At 38.5% G+C, this 20481-nt stretch overlaps 1 protein-coding gene across 1 annotated transcript in view; it reads left to right on the top strand.

Annotated features, from left to right (window-relative positions):
- Nucleotides 1-20481, top strand: part of F7 (coagulation factor VII) — a 123935-nt gene that overhangs the window by 43736 nt on the left and 59718 nt on the right. Inside the window, exons 3-5 of the mRNA XM_053707773.1 lie at nucleotides 274-298; nucleotides 395-508; nucleotides 7244-7384. Coding sequence (XP_053563748.1) covers nucleotides 274-298; nucleotides 395-508; nucleotides 7244-7384 — 280 coding nt within the window. The remainder of the gene's footprint in view (nucleotides 1-273; nucleotides 299-394; nucleotides 509-7243; nucleotides 7385-20481) is intronic.

The following is a 20481-nucleotide window of genomic DNA, read 5'->3' as shown; positions in this document are numbered from 1 at the left end:
TAACAGCGCACTTTTATTTGCACTGGTATTACTGAGGGGAGTGCAAATATCGTGCTTGCGAAAGCGCAATAATGCGCTCCACTCATAATCTTTGCCATTGTGTTTTGATGAAAAAAGAAACTGTAAGGAGCTGGTTCTCAAGACTTTTCCTTGGATTTTTTTATATATACATATAAATAATATTTATAGAAAATTGTGGTGTTGTATAAAATAAGATGCAGTATGACTTATTTTCTGCCATGAACTTACTACTGATATTGTCTTTTTTTCCAGAAAGACTTTTGGAAGACATACACAGGTATGCCAGCCCAGAACTAGAGGGTAAATAATATAAAGATAGTGTTTACACCTTTTGTAAACTATATGTGTTTTTATTAACATTTTGTGTTTGCAGATGAAAACCAGTGCCTCTCAAACCCTTGTAAAAATGGGGGGAGCTGCTTTGATCAATATCAGGCATATTTCTGTGCATGTCCTCTGGGCTATGAAGGCAGAAATTGTGAAAAAGGTAAGTGTATATGTGTGTGTATATAATATATTACTCCTTGAAATATTAAAGAGCAATAATTATGTTAGGTGCTTAAAAGTATGCTGATTTTATTTATTATTTTTAATAAAAAATTATTTGATATAAAAAAAGAGTTCAGAAAGGCACTATAGTATGTATAAGTATAGTATGTGTAAGTATAGTATCATTTATGACATACTTTAAGAAACCAGTTTAAAATGTATTCACAAGATTAAAGTGAAAGTAAATCCTAGCATTTACAAATGCTAGGATTGACTTTTGAAACATATAAAGGGGACTTTTATTCATGAAGTATAAGATACTTCATGTAGAAAGCTCCTTTATTTGTTTTAACCGATCGCCGTTTTTAGCTGCTACAACAGCCCATGGCTAAAAAAAATTTTTTGCTAAGAGGTGACGTTTTCACCTCTTAGTCAATAGCCGTGCAGTAAATCCGGCTCCAATGGGGATATGACTGCACCTCACTGACGAGGCCCACAATAGGCCAAAACGTACGTCTGGGGTTTTGCTGTTTCTCTCGTTCAGAGAGGGATTGCCTGGTATCTTGGGGCTGGACTGTACTGTGAAGTCAGGATCAGACTGATATTCTTCAGGAAAGTTCTTCTCTGTGAAGAGCAAATGTTGAGCAAAAAGAGGCTGCTTCTTGGGTGGTAACTAGCCATAGAACAAGCTATTATGCTATTGTTCGTTCTCAGGTTGAGCGCTTCTCTCTTTTTATTTATGCAAATTATGACATTTAGGGAAGTCTCCCTAAGTGTCATGCGGGAAGTCAGACATGGACCCATTGCTCAGTGTGCCTAGAGGAACATGGCTGCACCTCACTGACGAGGCCCACAATAGGCCCAAACCTATATCTGGAGTTTTGCTGTTTCTCTCGTTCAGAGAGGGATTGCTTGGGTTTTCGGGGCTGGACTGTACTGTGAAGTCAGGATCAGACTGATATGCTTCAGGAAAGTTCTTCTCTGTGAAAGGCACATGTTGAGCAAAAAGAGGCTGCTTCTTGGGTGGTAACTAGCCATAGAACAAGCTATTAAGCTATTGTTCGTTCCCAGGTTGAGCGCTTCTCTCTTTTTATTTATTTATATATATATATATATATATATATATATATATACAGTATATATATATATATATATATATATATATATATATATATACTGTATATATATATATATATATATATATATATATACACACACACACACACACACATTGATTGGAGTAGCCTTTTTAGTCCAGAGATTTGGATATCAAAATAACAAGAGTATTGCATTGAGCAATGATACTTTTTTATTGTACTAACTATACATTTATAAGTTGACAAGCTTTCGGAAGAATGCCTTCCTTTCTTAAAGGGACAGTATACACTCATTTTCATATAACTGCATGTAATAGACACTACTATAAAAAATAAGATGCACAGATACTGATATAAAAATCCAGTATAAAATGGTTTAAAAACTTACTTATAAGCTGTCAGTTTGGCTCTGTTGAAAAGGCAGTTGGAAAGCCCACTGCAAGTGGGAAATAAGATACTCCCCCCCCTCCCCCTTCTTTTGCATATGAAAAGACCCTTTACACAAACAGGAGCAAGCTGGAGAAGGTAGCTGACAGTATTCACATAAACCTTTGGGGCTTGGTTAGGAGTCCGAAAATCAGAGCAATGTTATTTAAAAATAAGCAAAACTATACATTTTTTTTTTAAAAAAAACCCTTTATGGGCTTTATAAATAGATCATCTACAAAACATTTATGCAAAGAAAAAATGAGTGTATAATGGCCCTTTAAGTCTGAAGCAATACTGTCCAAAGGCATTCTTCCGAAAGCTTGTCATCTTATAAATGTATAGTTATTCCAATAAAAAAGTATCATTGCTCAATGCAATACTCTTGTTACTTTGATATATATATATATCTATATATATATATATATATATATATATATATATATATATATACACACACAGTTGTATGGAAAAGTTTAGGCACCCCTGACAATTTTCATGATTTTCATTTATAAATAATTGGGTGTTTGGATCAGCAATTTCATTTTGATATATCAAATAACTGAAGGACACAGTAATATTTCAGTAGTGAAATGAGGTTTATTGAATTAACAGAAAATGTGCAATATGCATCAAAACGAAATTAGGCAGGTGCATAAATGTGGGCACCCATCATTTTGTTGATTTGAATACCTGTAACTACCTAGCACTGATTAATTGGAACACACAATTGGTTTGGTGAGCCTATTCATCTTTGGACTTCAAAGACAGGTGCATCTAATCATGAGAAAAGGTATTTAAGATGGCCCGGGGTGTATTAAGGCATAGGCCAACAAGGCCGGTGCCTAGGGCAGCAGATTTTTAAGGGGCAGCAGAATTTTTAGTCCCTAGGGCCACTCTACTGAACTCAGGGCCGGGTGGCAAAATCAACCAATTACTAATGACTTAAATGGCTGGCCTGGCTATTGCTATCCTATGGGATTGTATGTGGGCCTATCATAACTACTGTTGTATTTTTTAAGTACTTTTAATGGCCAGTTTGTATATTCATTACATATTTATCCAAGCAGATATTTTGCTTAAATAACTGTCAATCACCAAAGAAGATGTTTAAGGTTAAACAACTACCTACTGACAAACTATCATACAGTGAAGGATATTTTTTTCTGATATAAACACTTTAATCATCTGACTTGCAAAATAATGTCTTATATATATATGTGTGTGTGTGTGTGACCAGAGTGAATGCAAGCCCTGGTGAACATCTACTTAAAAAGACATTATTTTTTTTATTTTTTACACCCTGCCCCAAAAATATTATGTCTAAAAAAAGGCCTTAAACCTGGGGTGGGGGGTTGGGGGGGGGGCAGCAGAATTTTGAGTGCCTAGGGCAGCACAAAACCTAAATACGCCCCTGAGATGGCCAATTGCAAGTTGTTGTTCTCTTTGACTCTCCTCTGAAGAGTGGCAACATGGGGGCCTTAAAACAACTCTCAAATGACCTGAAAACAAAGATTGTTCAACATTATGGTTTAGGGGAAGGCTACAAAAAGCTATCGCAAAGATTTAAGCTGTCAGTGTCCACTGTGGGGAACATAGTGAGGAAATGGAAGACCACAGGCACAGTTCTTGTTAAGGCCAGAAATGGCAGACCAAGTAAAATATTGGAGAGGCAAAGGCAAAGGATGGTGAGAACGGTCAAAAACAGCCCACAGACCACCTTAAAAGACCTACAACATTATCTTGCTGCAGATGGTGTCACACTGCATCGTTCAACAATTCAGCGCACTTTGCACAAGGAGAAGCTGTATGGGGGAGTGATGCGGAAGAAGCCTTTTCTGAACACACGCCACAAACAGTTGCTTGAGGTATGCAAACGCACATTTGGACAAGCCAGCTTCATTTTGGAAGAAGGTGCTATCGACTGATGAAACAAACATTGAGTTATTTGGTCATAACAAGGGGCGTTATGCATGGCCGCAAAAGAACACAGGGTTCCAAGACAAACATTTGCTACCCACAGTAAAATGTGGTGGATGTTCCATCATTCTGTGGGGCTGTGTGGCCAGTCCTGGTAGTGGAAATCTTGTTAAATTTAAGGGTCGCATGGATTCCACTCAATATCAGCAGATACTTGAGAATAATGTTGAAGAATCAGTCACAAAGTTGAAGTTACGACGGGGCTGGATATTTCAACAAGACAAGGACCCAAAACACTGTTCAAAATCTACTCAGGGCCGGTGCTAGGATTTTTGGCCACACAGGCAAGGATACATTTTGCCCCCCCCCCCAAGATTACATACCATCCCCATTGCTAGTTAAAGGGATAGGAAACCCAATTTTTTTCTTTCGTGATTCAGATAGAGCATGCAATTTTAAGCAAATTTCTCCTTTACTCCTATTATCAATTTTGGCTATCTGTATTTGAAAAGTAGGAATGTAAGCTTAGAGGTCGGCCAATTTTTGGTTCAGTACCTGAGTACCTCTTGCTAATTGGTGACTAAATGCAAATAAAATAGTGATAGCGCAGCAAAGCAAATCAAACTGTGGTAGCTCTGCATAACAAATCAAACAATAGTTGAGCTGAATAACAAATCAAATTGTGGTAGTGCTGCATAACACACACACACACATATATATATATATACATATACATATATACACAGACAGAGAGATATATTTAAAATTGCACCTAAACCTAACACACACACACACAGACACTAACATAGACACCCACTATCACAGACACACAAACACTAACACAAAGATACAGATGCACTAACACAGACACAAATTAAAAAAAGAGAGTGAGGGAGGGCTGTACTGCCTGTGTCAGTGAATGAGGGGGCAAAGTCCTCTGCACAGTAATATGGGGGCTGGTTATAGCAGCATATTAAATATATATTTTTATACAACTGAGCTGGGAAATAGCTATGTCACTACTTAATATAATTTTCACAGACTTACTAAACAAGAGCTAGTTGTTAAACATTCAGATCTAGTTGTTCAGGAAAGTGGGAGTTGGATCTGTGGTCACACTGTGGCTAAATCAATCATGTGCAATACAGACTTGAAATCCAGCTGTGAGATTTGTTAGAAGAGCTGCTTCTGAGTAACAGAACAGATTAAATCCTGAATACAAAATTTAAGCAGATACTCTTCCTGCTGAGATGAGATTTTGCTGAAACATCTTCGGATGAGATTAAATTCCTCCTGTACTACAAATGAGTATATTAACTGTTTACTGACACAGAGGTATATGGTCAGTCAAGTACTAATTACAGGGGTGTATAAAAGGAGTATGACATAGTGGGCTTTACAATCAAGGGGTTTATTTTCTTGACTGAAACTTTTCTTGTAACCCATTTATTTTCATGTGTTAAAGAAGTTTTTTTTTAATTTTTTTAATTTTTTTTGCACAGTCTTATTTTTTGTGACATCCTCACACAAGTCTTACTTTTGTTTTTGTTTTTTGTGTGTTCTTTTTAACGAACAAAGATTAAAAAAACAAGTCATCATATTAAATGCAAAAAGTAATTTTAATGTAATTTTCTATAGTAAGTATACATGGTAAAACAATTAAAATTACTGTATTTCGTAAATAATTTAAAACACGGCCGCATAATTGCACATTTAGTATAAGTCCCCTTTCTTAAGACACCAAGATTTAGGATTGTATACTTGTACTGTTCAATAAAAAATACTTATTGTACCGTCTTCACCTCCCTGATGACAGTAGATATTGGTTATTTCCTTGTGAGTCTCTGCAATAGTGACATCTTTATTCATGTGCGCAGCGCGCTCATACGGATCATTGGAGCTGCTTTCACTGTAATTTAAAATTCTGATATTTTTGTTGTAGAACAGCTGCTGTTTTGTGTTACACATGATTCAAAACCCATACGGGTGAATCTGGACATACCAGTGCCATTCCACATACCTAGGGTGGGACGCCATCCAAAGAGCACTGCACAGAGTAAGGAAGGGAAGCACGTGTAACACCAACCTGTGCCGGAAACAAGCGTCTCTGCTGCTGCACAGAGCCCAGTGTCCAGGGTGGGCAGGCCTGACACTTTAGCTCCAGCATTGGGCTCTGCATTCTTCACGTCTGTCAAATATAATATACAAACTACAGCTGGCTTGACCCCTATCACTCTGCAGTTTGCGCTCTGCAGCAAGCAACTAATATTTATTTTTTAATATCATTGTATTGCCACTTTAACTTTGCACCCCCCCCCCTGCTTGGGCACCCTAAGGCGGCTGCTTAGTATTCCTTATGCAAGCACCGGGCCTGAATCTACTCTGACATTTATGGAACAAGTACAATGTTCTGGAATGGCCATCCCAGTCCCCAGACCTGAATATCATTGAAAATCTGTGGGGTGATTTGAAGCGGGCTGTCCATGCTCGGCAACCATCAAACTTAACTGAACTGGAGATGTTTTGCAAGGAGGAATGGTCCAAAATACCTACATCCAGAATCCAGACACTCATTATATGCTATACGAAGCATCTAGAGGCTGTTATTTCTGCTAAAGGAGGCTCTACTAAATATTGATGCAATATTTCTGTTGGCGTGCCCAAATTTATGCACCTGTCTAATTTTGTTTTGATGCATATTCAACATTTTCTGTTAATCCAATAAACCTAATTTCACTACTGAAATATTACTGTGTCCTTCAATTATTTGATAGATCAAAATCAAATTGCTGATCCAAACACCCAATTTTTTATAAATGAAAATCATGGAAATTGTCAGGGGTGCCTAAACTTTTGCGTATGATTGTATATACTAGGCGATAAGCCTGCCCAGAGGGCAGTCTATGTTTAAAAAATACAAACCCCCAAGCTAAAGTAAAATGAAAAATAAAAAAGTAAAATTACAGAAAAAAATAAACAAAGCAATCCAAAATAGAAAAAAATATATAAACTAATACCCCTATAAAAATAAAAAATCCCCCCAAAATAAAAACACCCCCTAATCTAATACTAAACTACCAATAGCCCCTTACAAAAATTACCAATTACCCCCTAACAGTAAAACCCCCCACCCAAACACCCCCCCCAAAATAAAAAAACTAAATTTGTATGGGCATTGCCCTTAAAAGGGCATTCAGCTCTTTTACTGCCCTTAAAAGGGCAATCAGCTCTTTTACAGGATGTGCTATTTAAGAATATTAGCAATTGATATTGTTTTTGTTTGTTTACAGATTTAAATTCTACATTAAAATGCATTTATGACAATGGCCAGTGTGAACAATATTGTCATGACAACCCATCTTCAATTCGTCAATGTTTCTGTGCCGAGGGCTATGCACTGGGAAGTGATGGTGTATCTTGTGTTCCTGAAGGTCAGTGTATTTTTATAGTCACAGTTCCAGAAGTTCTAGATGTGTCCTGTCTCATATAAAACTGATAAGAAAGCAGCAACTTTTTGTTGTCATATTTTGAATGTATATTGTTCTTAAAGTAATTATAAGTTGGCATTAACTAGTGGGTTAAATATCAGTAATATGAAATATATTAGTAATGGTTTGTATGGTAGCAACTAATATACAATAAAAGAGAAATATTTCTCAAACTTCTTCCACAACACAAACTTAAAGGGAAGGATGGGCACAGCCATCGCTTTATGGTTCACATTTACTATTTAATATTCTATATGGAACAATATAGGAATAAATGTAATCTTCTACAGTCTATTATGGATGGTCTTTGCAAAGCTTTGTTTAGTGCCTCAATTCCTATTAACAAAGCATCTCCATCATATAAGTTGTTATCTGTTTCCGGTCCAGATTCATTACCATGCTCTCTCTGCTTGTAGTTGGGAGAGGAAGTTGGGAATACATCTATCTAATAAAGAATGCAAATGATTTTCAGAAGAATTTTAAAAAAATCTTAAATTTCTACCAAAATTATACTGAAAAAAATGAAGTTTATGTACAGGTTAGGCATCCTCTTTAGTTTTGTGTGCAGTTTCGGAGGTCATGGGCTCCATTTATTAACTGGTAGGCAAATGAGGTTCACTATCATGAATTTTCTGTACACAGCCACTCGGCAAGTGATCAGGATCTGCTGCCTGCATTTAACATTACACAAGCCACTGCTTGTGCAATACCGCCTTTTGCTGATTTGATCGGGATGATTGAAATCCGCAACACTTTAGGTGGGGGAGAAGTTAAGTAGCAGCAGTCTTAAAGGGACATGAAACCCAAATGTTTTTCTTTCATGATTTAGAAAGAGCATGCAATTTTAAATAACTTTCTAATTTACTTCTATTATCTAATTTTCTTTACTCTCTTGATATCCTTTGCTGAAAAGCATATCTAGATAGGCTCAGTAGCTGCTGATTGGTTGCTGCACATAGATGCCTCGTGTGATTGGCTCACCCATGTGCATTGCTTTTTCTGCAACAAATGATATCTAAAGAATGAAGCAGATTAAATAATAAAAGTAAATTGAAATGTTTAAAATTGTATTCTCTACCTGAATCATGAAAGAGAAATATTTTGGGTTTAGTATCCCTTTAAAAACGCTGCTACTTAACTAGTGTTTCAGGCCCGCTCATGCGAGTCTGAGATACTGGGGCTCCAAAGCTGCTCTTGCAGCTTGATTAAGATAAATAAACTGGAATCTGTTTAAAGAGGGCTACTAAAATAGTACATGATCTAAAAAATAAAGGTTACAAAGAAAAGCCCAGTGACCTAAATATGTATAGCTTAGAGGAGAGAAGGGAAAGAGGTGATATGATAGGAAGCTTAAGCTGAGGTAGTATTGCGTGTAACACCAGAACAAGCGGTCGTAATCTCAAGTTGAAGGGTAGTAGATTCAGGAGTAATTTGCAGAAGAACTTTACAGGAATGGTGCCTGATTCATTAAATAAACTTCTATTAGAGTGGTAAAGACATACACTGTGGGGGACTTCAAGAATGCCTGGGATAAGCATAAGGCTATCCTATGAGCTAATTAAACTTTATAGGAAATTGGGACAGATTTGTTGGGCCTATGGTTTTTATCTGTCGTCAAATTCTATGTTTCATTCAGGCTACTAGAATATGATGGATAGAGTACAGAGGGATAAGACAATGACACATCTGGTGAGGGTGCACACATGTAATTCATTTTTGGAAAGAGATTTTTGTCTACCAATGAAGAAAAGCTGAATTATCCCTTTTATAAAAAAAAAATACCTAAGCTCTGGTAAACTTAAAACAAAACTCTCTTCATGACGTATTTTGTAGGATAAGGAAAACGCAAATAATTAATCTGTGTATTGCTATAGAGGTTGAGACAAGTATATATTTTTTTGGATTGATATTTAAATTTATGATTTTCTTTTTTTTTTTTTATTGATTATTTATAAAGAAAGAGTTTAATCTTGTGTTTCTTTAACAAAAAGCAAGGTCTCGAAAAAGGGGATAAAGATAGATATGCAAACAATGCTTGTCTGATCATAGCAACATAATAATGGCTTAGAATCCTCATTAAAGGTCATGGTGGCACCATTCCCTGGGACATATCCTATATTATAAAAGGCCAAGGCCAAGTGTGTTTCTCTGAAGCCGTCATGCGCAGTAGAGACTGCGCGCGGACAAACACACCTGGCCTTCAGCTGCAGAGTAGTGAGCACTGCGGAAGCTGCCTGGTGGAGGCGTGACCGGCGTCGGGCATGCCGTGATGGGGGCGTGGCCGGCGGGCGTGACAGACATGATGAGGGGGCGTGGCCGGCGGGCGTGACGAGGGGCGTGGCCTCACGGGAGGGCGTGGCCGGTGGGAGAGACCAAAACAGAGGAAGGAAGGAAGGAAAGAAAGAAAGCGAGCAGAAGATGGGGTAAGAGCAAAAGAGGGAGAAAAAGCGCGAGAGAGTGGTAGAGAAAGAGGGGGAGAGAGAGCTCAAAAGAGAGGGGGAGAGAGGGGGGAGAGAGAGCTTAAAAGAGAGGTGGGAGAGAGAGCGCAAAAGAGGGAGAGAGAGCGCAAAAGAGAGGGGGAGAGAGCGCAAGAGAGGGGGAGAGAGCGCAAGAGAGGGGGAGAGAGAGCGCACAAAAGAGGGGGAGAGAGCTCAAAAGAGAGGGGGCAGAGAGAGCGCAAAAGAGAGGGGGGAGAGTTTAAAAGAGAGCGCAAAAGAGAAGGGGGAGACAGAGTGCAAAAGAGGGAGAGAGAGAGCAAAAGAGGGAGAAAGAGAGCGCAAAAGAGAGGGGGAGAGAGCACAAAAGAGAGGGGGAGAGAGCGCAAAAAAGAGGGGGAGAGAGCGCAAGGGGGAGAAAGCACAAAAGAGAGGGGGAGAGAGCGCAAAAAAAGTGGGGGGAGAGAGCTCAAAAGAGAGGGGGGAGAGAGAGCTCAAAAGAGAGGGGGGAGAGTTTAAAAGAGAGGGGGGAGAGAGAGTGCACAAAAGAGGGGGAGAGAGAGTGCAAAAGAGAGGGGGAGAGGGCGCAAAAGAGAAGGGGGAGAGAGCGCAAAAGAGGGGAAGAGAGAGCAAAAGAGAGGGGGAGAGAGAGAGCAAAAGAGAGGGGAAGAGAGAGCAAAAGAGAGGGGGGAGAGAGAGCAAAAGAGAGGGGGGAGAGAGAGAGAGCGCAAAAGAGGGGGGAGAGAGAGCGCAAAAGAGGGGGGAGAGAGAGCGCAAAAGAGGGGGGAGAGAGAGCGCAAAAGAGGGGAGAGAGAGAGAGCAAAAGAGGGGGGGGAGAGAGAGCAAAAGAGGGGAGAGAGAGAGAGCAAAAGAGGGCGAGAGAGAGCAAAAGGGGGGAGAGAGCAGATGAGGGGGGGAAGAGAGAGAGCGAGCAAAAGAGGGGAGAGAGAGAGCACAAGAGGGGAGAGAGAGAGCAAAAAAGGGGAGAGAGAGAGAGCAAAAGAGGGGGGAGAGTGCAAAATAAGGGGGAGAGAGAGAACTCAAAAGAGAGGGGGGAGAGAGAGAGCGCAAAAGAGGGGGGAGAGAGAGAGTAAAAGAGGGGGGAGAGAGAGAGCAAAAGAAGGGGGAGAGAGCAAAATAGGGGAGAGAGAGCAAAAGAGGGCGAGAGAGAGCAAGAGGGGGGAGAGAGCAGATGAGGGGGGGGAAGAGAGAGAGCGAGCAAAAGAGGGGAGAGAGAGAACACAAGAGGGGAGAGAGAGAGCAAAAAAGGGGAGAGAGAGAGCAAAAGAGGGGGGAGAGTGCAAAATAAGGGGGAGAGAGAGAACTCAAAAGAGTGGGGGGGAGAGAGAGAGCAAAAGAGGGGGGAGAGAGAGCACAAGAGGGGAGAGAGAGAGCAAGAAAGGGGAGAGAGAGAAAGCAAAAGAGGGGGGAGAGTGCAAAATAAGGGGGAGAGAGAGAACTCAAAAGAGAGGGGGGAGAGAGAGAGAGAGCGCGCAAAAGAGAGGGGGGATAGAGAGGGAGCAAGGGTTGGAACCGCGGTACCTAAAAAATTGGCCCGTGTACATGGGCTTTAGGACTAGTTAAAATATAATCTAGCATAACCATAGACACCAGTTTCCTAATATAACAATTGTTTCAACTTGAATCACACATATAACTGCTATTGGCAAAACATTAACCTTGATATAATCTGTTCAAATCTATAAAACATGGTGTTCTGTATATTCAAATAAGATTGAGGATAGGGGTTTTTCTACTTTTAAAATAATTTCTACTTTAAAAATATTATTTTATCTGTCTAATTTCTTAATCTTTAGCCTGCTAGTTATACATTTTTTGTTTACAGCTGACTAGAGATTTTATTTTTTTACTGACCGTTTCTGTATTTACACAAATGCTTCAAATTAATATTTGTGTCTCTTTAACTGTTTCCTTTAAAGGAACACTCAAGTCAAAATTAAACTTTAATGATTCAGATAGAGCACGCAATTTTAAATAACTTTTCAATTTACTTCCATTAACAAAATCTGAACAGTCTTTTCATCTTTACACCTTTTGAGTCACCAGCTCCTACTGAGCATGTGCAAGAATTCACAGAAAATACATATATGCATTTGTGATTGGCTGATGGCTGTCACATGATACAGGGGGAGTAGAAATAGACATAACTTTGAAATTTGTCAGAAAAAAATCTACTACTCATTTGAAGTTCAGACTAATTGCTATTGAATTGTCTTTTGTTGATCATGCAAATTTACTGTATTTACGGGATCTTTATCTTGTATAGGTTGAACTCGATGGACTTCGATCTTTTTTTCTACCTCATCTACTATGTTACTATGTTACTTTAACCCCTTATGTGTCAGGTGGGAGGCTGATCTCTACACTAAAGCTAAAATTAACCTTACAAGCTACCTAATTAACCCCATCACTGCTGGGCATAATGTAAGTGTGGTGCGCAGCAGCATTTAGCGGCCTTCTAATTACCAAAAAGCAACTCCAAAGCCATATATGTCTGCTATTTCTGAACAAAGGGGATCATAGAGAAGCATTTACAACCATTTGTGCCATAATTGCACAAGCTGTTTGTAAATAATTTCAGTGAGAAACCTAAAATTGTGAAAAATTTTACGATTTTTTTTATTTGATCGCATTTGGCGGTGAAATGGTGGTATGAAATATACCTAAATGGGCCTAGATCAATACTTTGGGTTGTCTACTATACTACACTAAAACTAACCCTACAAGCTCCCTACACGCTCCCTAATTAACCCCTTCACTGCTGGGCATAATACACGTGTGGTGCGCAGCGGCATTTAGCGGCCTTCTAGTTACCAAAAAGCAGTGCCAAAGCCATATAAGTCTGCTACTTCTGAACAAAGGAGATCCCAGAGAAGCATTTGCAAACATTTGTGTCATAATTGCACAAGCTGTTTGTAAATAATTTCAGTGAGAAACCTAAAGTTTGTGAAAAAGTTAACAATTTTTTTTATTTGATCGCATTTGGCGGTGAAATTGTGGCGTGAAATAAACCAAAATGGGCCTAGATCAATACTTTGGGTTTTCTACTAAAAAAAAATATTTACATGTCAAGGGATATTCAGGGATTTTTGAAAAAAATGGTTTGGAAATAGCAAAGTGCTACTTGTATTTATTGCCCTATAACTTACAAAAAAAGCAAAGAACATGTAAACATTGGGTATTTCTAAACTCAGTTCAAAATGTAGAAACTATTTAGCATGGGTGTTTTTTGGTGGTTGTAGATGTGTAACAGATTTTGGGGGTCAAAGTTAGAAAAAGTTTTTTTTTCCATTTTTTCATCATTTTATATTTTTTTTTACAGTAAATTATAAGATATTATGAAAATAATGGTATCTTTGGAAAGTCCATTTCATGGCGACAAAAAGGGTATATAATATGTGTGAGTACAGTAAATGAGTAAGAGGAAAATTACAGCTAAACACAAACACCACAAAAATGTAAAAATAGCCTTGGTCCCAAACGGTCAGAAAATGGAAAAGTGCTGTGGTCCTTAAGGGGTTAAATAAGAGGTTCATTGTGTTTTGTCACTCTTGTGTTTAAAGATAAGTCCCCATTACATAAGTGATAGCATATAAATCATGTATGAATTACAGTAAGTGCTTTAGTATTTGTTATGATTGGTAGAGAGTCAGAATGAATGTGATCAGATACACCCTATTTTGGTAACGTTTTCCAATGTTGTTCTTATATAATCTTATTGCATATTGTTGTCACTCAGTATCCTAAAAAACCATGGTGCCAATACTGTATTGGTATATTATGCAGAAGATTTCAATATGGAACATAGAAGATAATTAGATGAAAGTCACTACTAAGTTCAATAGCAAACAACATGTCCAGAGCTCACTAGGAATACTTCAAACACAGATACAATTCTCAGATATTATGCCAGTGCATGTGTGGCTTGGTTGGTAGTGTAGTTCTGCCATCTGTCCAATTGTCTCTCCTTCTGGTTACAGCCTGCTCACGACTCCAAAAACTGATTCATATTTTGCCTCTTCTCTTTTTTTTTAAACGTAATATAAAGACATTTTATAAAATCATGGATCATTTGTTCATCATTTCATCTGCAGAATGCAAGGATTTTCTTGGTTATTTCAAGATGATAAATTTAAGAGGTACATTTATTTTTATTATTTTAAAATTAGTGTTACTTTATTTGGATTTTGAACTTGTTAGAGACCCAAGAAAAGAATAAAAACAACTGACTTTTTTTTTTTTTTGGTAATATTACATTAAAAACAGATTCATGTTATCCTTGTCATATAAAAAAAGAAATACCTCGTGAACAACTCACACATCATAAGATAAATTGCTAAAAAAAAATATATATATTAGACACAGAGACAACAGAGTTATTTTTATTATGAGATACAATTAAAACTATTGAACAGACATTAATCTGTTAACTAATATTTTAGATATATTCTTACAATGTCATAAAAATAAAAATTATAAATATCATTAAAATAAGAACAGAAATATATCAATAAAAAAAATAGAAGTGGTTCACTAAGATTATTTTTTTTCTATTAAATTATCATGAAAAAGTGGGAATTCCCATTTATCGTATGCAAATTTATTTTAATAACATTATATAGTTCGATTGATTTTGTTTTCTATAGTTCTGTTTTTACCAGCTATAGTCCTGGGGCGAGATTACATATGTGGCGACGGACGCGAAACCCGGCTTCGCTAATTTTTAGTGGAATTGAGCGATCACATATATATTGCACAGCATACAAGTTACGTGTTTATATTTTACCCATCACCTGCAGTTTTTACTCCCATATGATATGATACCCCGTCACCAGCAAGGACTTACGCACGCAGAATGGAGAAATTTTACTCCATTTTCACCTCACCACACATAGGCAGGCACGGCAAGCCTTGCGCTGAGTATAAAAGTACCATAATTCCCTGGAAGCCTTAACAAACACCTAACACATGCGCAATATCAACCCCTAATCCGCCATCCCCCCACATCGCAATCACTAATAAAAGTATTAACCCCTAATCTACCAAACCCCACATCGCAAACTACATAATAAACATATTAACCCCTAAACCGACATCCCTCCACATTGCAAACTACTATATAAACCTATTAACCTCTAAACCGCCATCGCCCAACAACGCAAAGTATCTAATTAACCTATTAACACCTAAACCACCAACCCCCCACAACCCCCCCCCACAACGCAAACAACTAATTAACCTATTAACACCTTAACCTCCAACCCCCCACAAGCAAACAACCTAATAAAACTATTAACCCCTAATCTGCCAACCCCCCACAACGGAAAGTATTAACCTAATAACTAAGCACTCTAACCTAACACCCCCTAACTTAACTCCAATTAAAATACACTTACATAAAATAACAAAATACTAACTACATTCAAAAATAATAAACAATTAAAAAATAAAAAATTACTAAAAAAAAAAAATTAACATTACTAAAAAAAAAAGAACCTAACAGTACACAAAATAAAAACAGCTAAAATGTTTTTTATTTTTTGGGGTTGTTTTTTTTTTTAGATTAGGGCTTTTTTATTTTTATGGGCTGTAAAAGAGCTGAATGCCCATACAAATGCCCTTTTAGGGGCAATGGGTAGATTAGGGTTTTTTTAAGTTAGGTTTTTTTTTTGTTTGTTTTTTATTGAGGCAAAAATCAAGGCATACAATCCAAGTATGTCAGTACAGAGTATACAGTGAAGTTGCCTCTAGACATATGATTACAAACTAGTTAAGACAGACAATGTAAGTACAGCTAACAACGCTCATAGATATAAGATACCATGTAGTTAGCCTATAACACTGGAAACCCTCTAAATGGCACATGAGACCACTCTTGGACCTCATAGGACTCGTGGATACATGAAGCTACAGAGGGAGAGCATGTACACTAGGAGACTACTTTTGAGTCTCAAAGGAAAGTCTCTTCTTTTTATTCTTCTTCTCATTTTATATATTTGTAATAACACTTTAACAAGGGAATAGTATAGATAGTGCTCAGCCTATAGGATAGCTAGAGTAGAACATGTTACCTTTTAGTATAGGTTGGAGTACCGCTTGAAGCAAGTAAGTGTATCTAAATACTATGGGGGGATTTACTTGTAACAGAAAGTTGTAGCCAACATAAAATAAATCAAACCAAGAATGGGTTAATAACAGAATGTTATAAACAGTGGTAGTCTACCTCTTTCTAGCTCTACCTCTTTTGAAACAGTTTGTGGGGTTTTTTTTTGCTTAATTATAAAAAGGCTCCGAAGTCTTCATCCTATCCGGCAAGAAGAGGTCCAGAAGAAGCTCCGAAGTCTTCCTCCTATCCGGCAAGAAGAGGACATCCAGACCGGCAAACATCTTCATCCAAGCGGCATCTTCTATCTTCATCCATCCGACGAGGAGCGGCTCCATCTTCAAGACCTCCGGCGCGGAACATCCTCTTCTCCCGACGACTAGACGACGAATGAAGGTTCCTTTAAGGGACGTCATCCAAGATGGCGTCCCTCGAATTCCGATTGGCTGATAGGATTCTATCAGCCAATCGGAATTAAGGTAGGAAAAATCTGATTGGCTGATTGAATCAGCCAATCAGATTCAAGTTCAATCGGATTGGCTGATCCAATCAGCCAATCATATTGAGCTTGCATTCTATTGGCTGTTCCGATCAGCCAATAGAATGCAAGCTCAATCTGATTGGCTGAATCTGATTTAACTAGGTAGCTATTAATAAATTAAATTAAAGTTGCCTGTAAAATAAATATTAATCCTAAAATAGCTACAATGTAATTATTATTTATATTGTAGCTATATTAGGGTTTATTTTACAGGTAAGTATTTAGCTTTAAATAGGAATAATTTATTTAATAAGAGTTAATTTATTTCGTTAGATTTAAATTATATTTAACTTAGGGGGGTGTTAGGGTTAGGGTTAGACTTAGCTTTAGGGGTTAATACATTTATTATAGTAGCGGTGAGGTCCGGTCGGCAGATTAGGGGTTAATACTTGAAGTTAGGTGTCAGCGATGTTAGGGAGGGCAGATTAGGGGTTAATACTATTTATTATAGGGTTTTTGAGGCGGGATTGAGGCGGTTTAGGGGTTAATACATTTATTATAGTGGCGGCGAGGTCCGGTCGGCAGATTAGGGGTTAATAAGTGTAGGTAGCGGCAACGTTGGGGGGGGGCAGATTAGGGGTTAATGAATATTATGTAGGTTTCGGCGATGTTAGGGCCAGCAGATTAGGGGTACATAGGGATAATGTAGGTTGCGACTGTGTACGGTCGGCAGATTAGGGGTTAAAAAATTTAATTATAGTGGCGGCGATGTGGGGGGACCTCGGTTTAGGGGTACATAGGTAGTTTATGGGTGTTAGTGTACTTTAGAGCACAGTAGTTAAGAGCTTTATGAACCGGCGTTAGCCCAGAAAGCTCCTAACTCCTGACTTTTTTCTGCGGCTGGAGTCTTGTCGTTAGAGTTCTAACGCTCACTTCAGCCAAGAATCTAAATACCAGCGTAAGAAAGATCCCATTGAAAAGATAGGATACGCAATTGACGTAAGGGGATCTGCGGTATGGAAAAGTCGCGGCTGGAAAGTGAGCGTTAGACCCTTACCTACAAGACTCTAAATACCAGCGGGCGGCCAAAACCAGCGTTAGGGGGTCCTAACGCTGGTTTGGACGGCTAACGCAGAACTCTAAATCTAGGCGTTGGTTTTAAATAGGAATAATTTAGTTCATGATAGGATTATTTATTTAGATTTATTTAAATTATATTTAAGTTAGTGGGTGTTAGGTTTAGGGTTAGACTTAGGTTTAGGGGTTAATAACTTTAATATAGTGGCGGCGATGTTGGGGGCGGCAGATTAGGGGTTAATAAATGTAGGTAGGTGGCGGCAGTGGAGTAGCGTGGCTTCTCAGCGCCCAGGGCAAGGCAAGAATTGCGCCCCCCTAATCCATTAGCACTGACTGAGTCTCTTCCACCAGTACAGTAGGGATTGGCAAATTTGCTTTGAATCTAGGAGACAGCTCAACAACTTAGGAGACAGGTTTTTGTTTTAAAACAAACAAAGCTTTATTTTAACAACAAAAATATATATTATGTATAGAATTGTAAACTCTACATTCATCCTTAAAAATTAGGATTCAATATGGTTGCAGGCAGCCATTACTTTATTATATACATTAAGTAAGTACATTAAAGAACTTAACAATTACATTTTTTATGGTTTAATATTTAAACATGGGATTTCATTTTTAAAATACATCTGAGCCAGCCAGCATGCCAGAGTGTGAGAGTGATCTATGCTGCTTTAAAGTGAAAGCTGGTTATTTTATTTCAAATTCATTTTTAACCTGGGTAAAACATACAAGATGTAGATCATCTACATCTTGTATGTTTTATTTTACCCAGGTTAAAAATTAATTTGAAATAAAATAACCAGCTTTCACTTTAAAGCAGCATAGATCACTCTCACACTCTGGCATGCTGGCTGGCTCAGACTCTGGGTCCTTTGGAAGTTGGAATTTGGCTGGCTGGCTCAGAGTGACTCTGGGTCCTTTGGAACTTGGCTGGCTGGCCCTGCGACGTCACGTGCATAACGGTAGAGGCTAAGCTGCATTTTGCGTGCGTTGCCATTTCCAATCCCTATTCCCCAGGGCCCAGGCAAAAACAGGGGCTATAATAATTTAATTATAATTCTGGCTGGCAGTGGCACTGGTGGTCTGGTTCTGATACGGACCCGGTGATGAGTTTGGTAATTTCTGTTGACACTACTTACCTTATCATTGCGGGCGCGGCGTGTTAGTCAGTCTGACTCCACTCTGGCTCTGCTGCTCTGACTTCTTCCTCCCTCCTGACATGTGCGCTGGGAGTGGGAGTGGACCGTGCTAACTAGTGGTTTAAACACTAGTCTAGCAGCAGGTAACGGTCGGATAGGATTACACTCATAAAATTATGATAATTAAATCATTACACAGCACGTCTTGACTTCAGAGTAGTAGACAGTTCACTTGAGAGACAGAACGGCTGGGCGCAGGCGCCTGTCAGATTTTTTAGCCTCCCTGTAGCGCAGCTGGGAGTGGGACTGTGACTGTCTACTGTCTTGAGATGGTGGGGACTGGGGAGGCTGGGAGCCAAGCATTTTGCGCCCCTCAGAATTTTGCGCCCGGGGCAACCGCCCCTGTGGCCCCCCCCACGCTACGCCACTGGGTGGCGGCGATGTTAGGGACGGTAGATTAGGGGTTAATAATATTTAACTAATGTTTGTGAGGCGGGAGTGCGGCGGTTTAGGGGTTAATATGTTTATTATAGTGGCGGCGACGTTGGGAGCAGCAGATTAGGGGTTTATAAGTGTAGGTAGGTGGTGGAGACATTGGGGCGGCAGATTAGGGGTTAATAAATATAATGTAGGTGGCGGCGGTGTCCGGAGCGGCAGATTAGGGGTTAATAATTATAATGTAGGTGTCGGCAATGTCGGGGGCGGCAGATTAGGGGTTAATAAGTGTAAGATTAGGGGTGTTTAGACTCAGGATTCATGTTAGGGTGTTAGGTGTAAACATAACTTTTATTTCCCCATAGGAATCAATGGGGCTGATTTAGTGAGTTTTACGCTAATTAATTTAAGCAAAATGATTGCGCTACCTAAATTATTATACGTGATGCAGAACATACCTCCTTTTTTTTAATTATTTTTATTTTTTACATAAAGCGATATAAAACAGCTCAATGCTGCATTCGTGCGATTTTTATGGGATAAATCCAAAGCAAAATTATCTTTAAAAAAATTGACCCAGCCTAGTAAAGACCCTTAGTTTCCCTTCGATTCAAAAGTATAATCTTGTATGTCTCATAAAAATAGTTCCGGATTGGTTAACGGAGAAATTGTTTCTGACACTTAGGGATATGGAAAAGGATTTATTTAAACCTTATTCGTTAAAGGCACTGGTCCATATGAATCAGAAAGAATGGCCCCCAGTGCTTAAAACAATGTATACTTTTAAAAACTCTACCTAAATTATTATACGTGATGCAGAACATACCTCCTTTTTTTTTAATTATTTTTATTTTTTACATAAAGCGATATAAAACAGCTCAATGCTGCATTCGTGCGATTTTTATGGGATAAATCCAAAGCAAAATTATCTTTAAAAAAATTGACCCAGCCTAGTAAAGACCCTTAGTTTCCCTTCGATTCAAAAGTATAATCTTGTATGTCTCATAAAAATAGTTCCGGATTGGTTAACGGAGAAATTGTTTCTGACACTTAGGGATATGGAAAAGGATTTATTTAAACCTTATTCGTTAAAGGCACTGGTCCATATGAATCAGAAAGAATGGCCCCCAGTGCTTAAAACAATGTATACTTTTAAAAATTCTATAATTGGCAAAAGTTATGCAGTGCTTTGAACATTAACTTTCAGTGCTCTAAATTTCTCCCTATACAAAACAACCCTAGATTTCCGGCGGGTTATGAAACTGAAGTTTTTAGAAGGTGGAAACTACAGGGACTTGAGTCATTCGCCCAGTGTATAGATTTGGATAAATGTGCTATTCATA

This window comes from Bombina bombina, chromosome 3 (assembly GCF_027579735.1).
Source record: "Bombina bombina isolate aBomBom1 chromosome 3, aBomBom1.pri, whole genome shotgun sequence".
NCBI lineage: Eukaryota > Metazoa > Chordata > Amphibia > Anura > Bombinatoridae > Bombina > Bombina bombina.
Note: the sequence above shows the minus strand (reverse complement) of the source record. Positions and strands in the feature narration are given on the sequence as shown.